This window comes from Gavialis gangeticus, unplaced genomic scaffold, assembly GCF_001723915.1.
Source record: "Gavialis gangeticus isolate Ggan-Ray unplaced genomic scaffold, GavGan_comp1, whole genome shotgun sequence".
Classification (NCBI taxonomy): Eukaryota; Metazoa; Chordata; order Crocodylia; family Gavialidae; genus Gavialis; species Gavialis gangeticus.
The window spans coordinates 35,294,313-35,302,732 of record NW_017729032.1 but is presented as its reverse complement, the minus strand read 5'-3'; the positions used below and the strand labels follow the sequence as shown (position 1 = coordinate 35,302,732).

General features: G+C 38.8%; 2 protein-coding genes across 6 annotated transcripts in view; one reads left to right on the top strand and one right to left on the bottom strand.

Annotated features, from left to right (window-relative positions):
• CUNH11orf65 (chromosome unknown C11orf65 homolog) overlaps nt 1-3,473 on the top strand; it is a 64,122-nt gene extending 60,649 nt beyond the window's left edge. For 2 of the 3 annotated variants that reach the window (XR_002098889.1, XR_002098890.1), the window contains one exon: nt 3,390-3,473. Coding sequence is in view for 1 of the 3 variants with exons in the window: in XM_019524371.1 (XP_019379916.1) it covers nt 3,390 (1 nt within the window). In the remaining 2 variants the exon portion in view is untranslated. The remainder of the gene's footprint in view (nt 1-3,389) is intronic. The other variant, XM_019524371.1, reaches the window with a different exon arrangement.
• The window catches only part of ATM (ATM serine/threonine kinase), a 134,670-nt gene that overhangs the window by 10,264 nt on the left and 115,986 nt on the right, over nt 1-8,420 (bottom strand). For all 3 annotated transcript variants that reach the window (XM_019524367.1, XM_019524368.1, XM_019524366.1), the window contains exons 54-61: nt 7,779-7,917; nt 7,050-7,132; nt 5,733-5,873; nt 4,719-4,835; nt 3,459-3,608; nt 2,710-2,875; nt 532-618; nt 333-447 (exon numbers count right to left, since the gene is read on the bottom strand). In XM_019524367.1, the coding sequence (XP_019379912.1) occupies nt 333-447; nt 532-618; nt 2,710-2,875; nt 3,459-3,608; nt 4,719-4,835; nt 5,733-5,873; nt 7,050-7,132; nt 7,779-7,917 (998 nt within the window). The remainder of the gene's footprint in view (nt 1-332; nt 448-531; nt 619-2,709; nt 2,876-3,458; nt 3,609-4,718; nt 4,836-5,732; nt 5,874-7,049; nt 7,133-7,778; nt 7,918-8,420) is intronic.

Below are 8,420 nucleotides of genomic sequence, written 5' to 3'. Positions count from 1 at the left end.
CTAGGATCTGGAATCAACTTCCAAGAGAGGTGGTGCTGGCTCCTACCCTGGGGGTCTTTAAGAGGAGGCTGGATGAACACCTTGCTGGGGTCATTTGACCCCAGTACTCTTTCCTGCCATGGCAGGGGGTTGGACTCGATGATCTGCTCAGGTCCCTTCCGATGCTACAAACTATGAAATTACTGTATTTACATGCATACCACATGACCCTTTCCCCAAAAATCAGTCCTTCAAAACTGGAGCCTTTCTATCAATCTGGGAAGCTTTGCTGAAACAGAAGCACAGAGGAACAGAAGCATGAAGAGGCAGCAGACATCACACACATTGCTTACCTTCTGAAGACTCCCTCCACGCCAGTGATGCCCATTCCATCCACAATGTCTCTGGTTAATCTAAAAGGAACCGTTTCTGGTGTGGGAAGGATTTTACCTTGCTCAAAAGCAACTCCTAAAGCAAGAGATGTAGTGAAATGTTACAAAAAAGTTTAAGTTCAGAAAAAGAAAGCTTTTTTCTCCCTGCTGCTCCACTTACCCAGATCTATGTGTACAAGTTCTGCAGTTTCCTCATCAATCAAGATATTCTGAACATGTCTGTCTCCAAGTCCCAGTATGTAACCAACTGAAAAAGATGATCTTAAATGAAATGTAATCACTGAAAATTTTTTTTCACATTTATCTTTGTAAAAACATGAAAAGAAGATTTCTGTAAACAAGTTAAAAATGAGAGCAGGTAATACACTCTGTGTCTATTTAGACTAATAGACAGAGTACAGAGTAGCCCATATAAATACCATACAATGTGTCTGCAACAGAAATGGTGCACCGAATGCAAGGGATAAAAGTTCCTGATGGAACTTTTAGACAGAAATCCTGCTTCAGTGGAGTCCTGCCCCTTCCCATCGATGGACATTTGGTCCTATAGGCCAGATACAGACATTAGGCTTTTACAGGTAACAAGTGAAACTGGCCGAACAAAAATTCAGCGCACACAGACTGGCAGTGCTCTCCTTCCCCCAACCCCTGCTATCCCTCAAAAGGTGAATATGTATTCTGTTTGCTACCAATTTAAACTATGCTGCTTGCAGAAAACCACACAACTTGGATCAATTCCGCCTCAGGCTTTTTGAATGTCTGTACATAGCCATAATGTCACAAAACTGGTTGAGTTAGAAACCAGATATGCAGCAACAATAAAACAATTTTAACACTCAGAAGAGCTCTTAAACCTGAATTAGCCTCCCATTTTTCAGAAAGAGAAGTCCCTACTCATTTTTTGCTAAATAATATACTAAGAAATACTCTGATAAATATTAACAGACTTCAGTTTGCCAAACATGTATTTTATAAGTATCATATGCCACCATATATATATGTTCAGGTTAAGTTTTAGAATTAAATATTATTTTTATACATATGCACGCACACAAATTTAATATTTAATAATTAAATAACAGAGAGAGAGAGTAGCATATGATACTATACTGATACATAGTTAATGAGTAATAGAAAACAAAAAGAATGCACCTTGAACAGTTATTTTAAAGAGAGAGAGAGAGAGAGAGAGAGAGAGAGAGAGAGAGAGTGAGTGAGTGAGTGAGTGAGTCTTTAAAATAACTGTACAAGGTGCATTTTATAATGCATTTTTTGTTTTCTATTAGTTACTCATTAACTCACAAATGGGCCTCCCGGTCATGTTTCAATTGTATTGTATGATACTGACACCATACCCAATACTGCATTCAGTAGAATGAATTCGAAGTACAGACAATCTTCATTTGTGTAAAGCACGAGCTTGGTGACAGTCCTCTGTAGGGTTAAAAGTACCATCTCTGCTGCATGCTATGGTTGAATGGTCACAGGCCTTTGAGCCGGACTGCTGCCCAAGAACTCATTCTACTCATATAACCAATATTTTGAAGTATTCATGTTTATATAAACCAGGGATGCTTTAACATAGTTTAAACTTAAAACAGAACCTATATTCACACACTCATAATCTATGTAATACTCTCTTGAATATCTTTCAGAACATGAATATTTAATTTAACTCTAAAACTTAAAATCACCCTGAATTTAAGAGTAAAGCCATCAAACTGATGAACGCTCATTAAAAACCCAATATGTGTGCATTTCATGTTGGTTCAGCAGCAGCAGTTAACTAGAAATATGCTCAAGCTGAGCACATTGTTTCAGACATCACAAACAATGCTAATAGACAAAGAAAATAAAAATGGCACCTCTATTAGACTTAACTCTGCTAAAAACACAAGGGGAGGAATGAATGTTTCCTGAATGGGAAATGACAAAATTGGAAGAGTTAAATGTTATTTTAAATCTTTCAAGATTAGAAAAACCTACAAAAAGCAAAAAAAGCCAAAATCTAAACCTGACTTTTGAATGCAAGAACTAGAATAAGCTTGCTAATTTCTTTTCCCCAACTATTTAAATTGATCTAATAAAAGATATCAGATTCACCCAAAAAACCTTGTCTGCCTATGTCCTTAGATCAACATGGCTACAACCTACACACCTACGACTAGAATAAGAGTTTCAGTAAACTGGGTATGGGAAGCTGTCACAGTGCGACTTAACTGCCATTACCCTGAAATGGCATGATTTTTCTCTTTATGGAAATGAATAAACCAGCACAAGGTCTGAAAATATGGGGACAATCATCCTGAACAGAATGACTACAGTTGTTTTACTGTACCAATAGAAGATGTAGCAACACTGCGAGTATAAGCCAATCGCTTCTCAAACCAAACAGCTGGGTCCAGGAATTTTTCCATGCAGAAGTAGCGAAACACAGGTTGAAAATTCTTGCAGATGTCCATAAAGACGATATATTTCTCCTCAAAATGCTTCTTTTGGGCATCCTTCAAACCACAAATAAATAAGAGATTTTTTTTTGTGTTCATTAATTAGTTGGCAGGGGAAAAAATAACTAGATGGAAACACCTTGCTCTACTCTGATACCAAATGCTTGTGCCATTCTCTCACAGTTGTAATGAAACTTCAGAGCATTCATGTTAATCGCCAACTTAAAATATTTTTTTAGTTCTTTAATTGTTATTTTCTTTCATTATAATGGGAAAAAGACTGATAAAAATAAATTAATTCTGGAAGATAACTAAATCTGCCAGGCCTCCGCAAAAACCATTCTAAACTTCAATAGTGGTCTCATCTGGAAAGAGATTTTTTGGAGGCTCAACCACTGTCTGTTTTTTCTCATGTGAGATATTTAATTCATAATTAATATTTTTAATACCTGTTTCCAAATTGTTGTCAGATAAACCTGAAGATCTCATCAGTAAATTCAATTTCACACCCTATTATCAGTTACTACATTATGCTAATACTAAATCCAATGTTTTGTTTTGTTTTTTAAAGATCAGCAATTTAAAGAACCTCTACCCAACATGAAATGAAACAGATTCTTCTTTTCCTACTGTAACTCACCATCATAGCCTTGTGAGATTGAAGACTACTGTAGTCTTTTGGCCTGTATCTACTGTGAGCTCCTTGTTGAGGATTCACAAGGAACTCCCCAATGGGAGTCGTCCCTGAGCACCACTCAAGGACTCCACTTCTCTGAGAAAGGGGAACAACCTGGGAATAGAAAACCAGTAGCAAATACATTACAGCACGCGTCCTTTTAAGGGACATGAGTATTAGAGTATACAGTTGAATTCACATAATTTCTTCTTATAACTTTTTCTAAGCAATGGAGACACTTTTTTTAGTAAAAGAACCTGCTAATGAACAGGTATGCATGCTATACTACAACATAATTACCCTACTGAGTTTCCATGTTTGGTCCTCATATACTAATGCAGGTATTATTAACTGTTCAGCATACTTTATGGGCTACTGAAAGCATTTGTTTGGATTAGTGTATTGTGTGACAACTGAAATATACATGTGAAGCTGAAGATACTCAGAATATCCAGTCTCAGATTGTATCTATTGCTGGCTCCTACTCAACAACAGGTCACATTGCAGCTGGCTCTCACTGACCCCTCTTGTTACTGAGTAGAAATTTGTTTGGTTTTGATATTTTCCTTCTCTTTTGGAGGCAGCTATGAGAATTTCTAATTTAGATTTTTGTGTAGCTTTCATTTCTTGCTTTATCATTTAATTGTCAGTGAGTTATGAAAGTCTCTAGTACTAAAGGTGGGATTTGTAATTTCAATTACAGTTAAATAAACATGATTTCCATTATATACAAATTTAAAATTATTCTGAAACTTCTTCCTCCCTGCCCTCATTCGTTTTACAGAATTGCAAAACCAAACAGGTTTTACTTATTTTTGCCAAACAAAATGAAATCCATCTATGAGTTCTTGAAACTTATAGGTTGCACAGTAACAAAGGTAGGTTTGCTGGCTGTTTAGAAGCACAGTTCCCACTTGTCAAATACAAAGCTCATTCCCATGACTTTCCTCTTTTGTTTTTTTTGATTACAGGTCTGTATAAAGAACACTTCAAAAAGCACTGAAACAGAATCCAGTGCAGCAATTTTCTTTTGTACTTAATAAGGGGAACAGTTAAACTAAAACACTTGCTTTTACTGAACTCTGCCCACTTGAGGAAACAGTTAATTTCTTGATGATATGTACAGTTTGTCTGAAGTGCCTTTGGGCAGCAATAGAATAGGAAACATCACACCACACAAGTGTCATTTATCACAACTGCTGCAGCATGGCAGCAGGAGGTTACCTTGTATCTTCGGATGGTTAGCTTTCTCTTTCTGGTTTCAGTGTTTTGCTGAAGTAGCATATTACACATCTGGAAAACCTGCTGCATAACAGCATCCTGTCTCAGATCATCCCGGCCCTTGGGAAGAAATACCAAAAGCAATTAAAGGAAACCTTTCTGGGATCCAATTTCTGCTACTGCAGTAAAAATAATTCTATAGAAGCGTTTAAGTACTCTGTAAAACCTATATTACATTTTTTGAAACTATACAAAATTAATTCATGGTTACAGTTGTGCATATGCTCTCTCGCTCTACTTGGTTTTCTAGTATTGTTCAGAAGCTGGAAAGTAAAATTAATCTGCCGGCTTTTTCTTCTTCTTATGGGAAACATTTTTTTTTTTTTTTTCGTATTTTCCAAAATTGTACATAACTTTCTTTTGGTAGTATGCTTTGAAAGTTCAGTCAATGTTGCACCGTACAGCCTATCATGCAACTGAGGCAACATCAACTGATACTGAAGGTATGGTTAAAAATATAAAAATCAGAATCAGAGCCACATGAATATTCTTTGAGCTTTAATGTTATCACATAATTAGTGATGAGGACTGCAGATCATAGCTTTTCCATTGGTTGCAGAGTACTAAAACTGCAGAAATCCCAGTCATCCCTGCTACAGGTCTGTACATTCCCAAGAATAATATATTTTTATGTGCGTCTCTCAAGAATGATATAGACACTTGGCAATTCCCTTTTTTAAACCCTTCTGCAAACATATTTTAATTGTCAACACAGCCCTGTACTGGGAACACTGACACAGATCACAGAATGACAGAAAAACAGGGAGGTCATCTAGTGCAACCCCCTGCTCAAGGCAGCATCATCCCAATCAAATGTTAAGTGATGTGCCCAAGTGACAGAACTAGTCTATATGAGAAATAGGAGAAGAATTCAAAGGTCCCCAGGCCTGTACACACGATAATTTTTGCCATTTCTGTGGCTGGTACAACAGGCAGTACGTAAGAGAGAGAACTCACCTTGACCAGCTGCCTTCTCTCTTTTCCATCTGAGCCTATGCAATCAATTATTTTAGGCAGGTTCAGGCCTCCTGCTAAGCGAAACTCTGGCTTGAATGACCTTATTGTCACCAAATTTTCATATTTCCCTGTGGGATCCACCTGAAATCATTCACATAGTTAAAATCACTTTAATATATCACGTCCATCACACCAAAGAAAAATGGTTGATTAGCTATAATCTGAAGTTTTACGGACTTTATTAGCAGATTTAACACAAAATGGTTAATATATGATCTTGGTGGTCTGTAGGGGCTAGATCAGTAGTTCTCAGCATTTTCAGTTAGGGCACCACTCCACCACTTTTTTTTTTGAACTGGTAGCAATCTGTGGTTGAAAACCACTGTTGGTGCTGCCTCAAATTACCTCAGTGCGTCTCAACTGCAGATAGGCTGCTGTTTCTGAGAGAACCATGGGGGGAGGCCAGACTGGATACAACTACAGCCTAAGCCAGCTCTGCCTGCTTTAGGGTTATCAGAAAGCCGTAACACAACAAAAGTGCACACATGCTACAGCCCTATGCATGGGGCAGTTTCACCTGCCGGCTGCCACTGTGGCACCCAAGGGGGATCATCTCACAACACCCCCGTCCCCAGTTGAGGACCACTACACTAGATCCACAAAAGGCATTGGGGTCTGATTGTAGGAGTGGAAGTCACCGCCCTAAGGTAGGTGTCTAAGCGCCCAATACAATGCATAGGGAGCAGGAGGTGCCTAAGGAGATGAACAACACAAGCCTGACAGCAGGGAAAGGCCAAGGCCAGCCGATAACAAATGCCAAGGAGAAAGATGCATCAAAATTCAATGTGTTAATGGAACTTAGTGACCACTCTGCAGCTACAATTCAGGCACCTCAGTAAGACTGCAATTCACAGCCCTGAACCCTCATCTGCACTTAGATGCCTAACTGCCCCTTTGGGGAATGGGAGACTGGCTAATTCCATTCCTATAAAACCTGTCCAGTCGTGGTGCTGCTCACCTTACATAGCAGCTGAGAGGTTTGAGCACTTACACAGAAAATGGAGACAGGTTCAGTTCCCCATCTCCTGATTCTTAAACTAGGAGACCACAGGCTAGGGTGGGCTAAGGGCACTCTCTCTCCTCCTGTGGAAGCTGGGCCACTGCATGGCCAAGAATGCAAGATCTGTAGGGTAACAAAAAGAGTCGAAGAACAAGCAGGACTCTGTAGGCAGGTGGTCAGGGCACTTGTCTGGCAATGGGAAATCCAGGATCATAGTTTGTGCTCCAAGGACTCTTAAGATACAATGCTTTATTCACCTTAATTTCCATGGTGGGAACAACTACATCCTCCAAGTTCTTTAGTTTAGTAATAGGCTGCTCAGCTGGAATACTGATGCCTTCTGCAGTTAAAACAAATGCATTTTTGGATTAGACAGGCGAGTTTTTTTGGGTAGATGTGGTATCTTTTATTAAACCAACTGAATGGTTGGAAAATATATTCTTTGCTAGCTTTTGGGCACAAACACCCTTTTTTTCCAATTATAAATTGTAGGCACTCCTTGAAATTCACATTTACCAATATCTGTTTTGGGTTTTTTAATCAACATTGCAGTCTGGCCCCTGAATCTTAGACCTGCACAGGGAGGAGGCTGGGAACTGTCCTATGTCCTTTAAGAGACCAGAAATGAAGCAATAAAGGCAGGTCTCTCCCAGCAGTACCAGAGATTCTACAGCTGTCTCACATCCAGGAGCCCATCAGGTTTAACTTCACATAAATTAAAGGTATCTGAAGACTTTTTTTTTCCACAGTAGCAGCACAGTACCCTCCTTCCCTCCCCGCCAAAAAACACTTAACTAGTTAAACTCTTCAATAGAAACTCTTATCCAAAGATCTGAAGGAACTTTACAGATAATAATTCATTGACCTATCACCCTCCTGTGAGGTGAACAGTGACTTCTCCATGCTTAATTCAACAACAGAACCACAGAAGTCCAAACTGCAAGCACCCAACCTACTAAGTAGCGTCCCTCTTTTCCAAGGCTTACTTCTTTGAGATTTCCACGGAGTAGCGTCTAAATTTGCCAATGTGATGTAAGCATCACAAAGTGCCTCAACACCTCTGACCATAGAAGCCTTCCTACTTTTTATGATATTAATGATGTTGTTAGCAGCCTCCATACGATCCTGTGGGAGCAAAGACAATAAAAATATAAGAAATGCTGTTAACTACCATCCACTAGAAATGAGGTCACCCTGTGTAAAGAAAGGAAACAAACATTGAATAACCTTCTGCAATACAAACATGAATTCATTTAAAGCAGGGGTTCCCAAACTGTGGTAACACATATTCCTGGGGGTACGCAAGACATCTCTGGGGGGTATGCAGAAGAAACTGTGTACTGGTGGATTGAATTTAAATTTTTATTATAATATTAATTGGCAACTGTATGGTAATTTATGCAGTGGTCTGTTCAGAAGTTTCTCATCCATTTTGCTTTGGTTCGTATTTGGTAAATACTTACAACTTTAGCTCAGGGGTATTTGGCTTGAGCAAAAGAGAGATTCCAAATGTCTGGGAAGAAATTTTAACTGTGCTGAAGTATGTAACTTGGATCAATGAATGGGTAACAGCGCGCATCAGAAATACACAGCATCCTTTTTAAAGGATGCAACATTCTTAAAGGGAC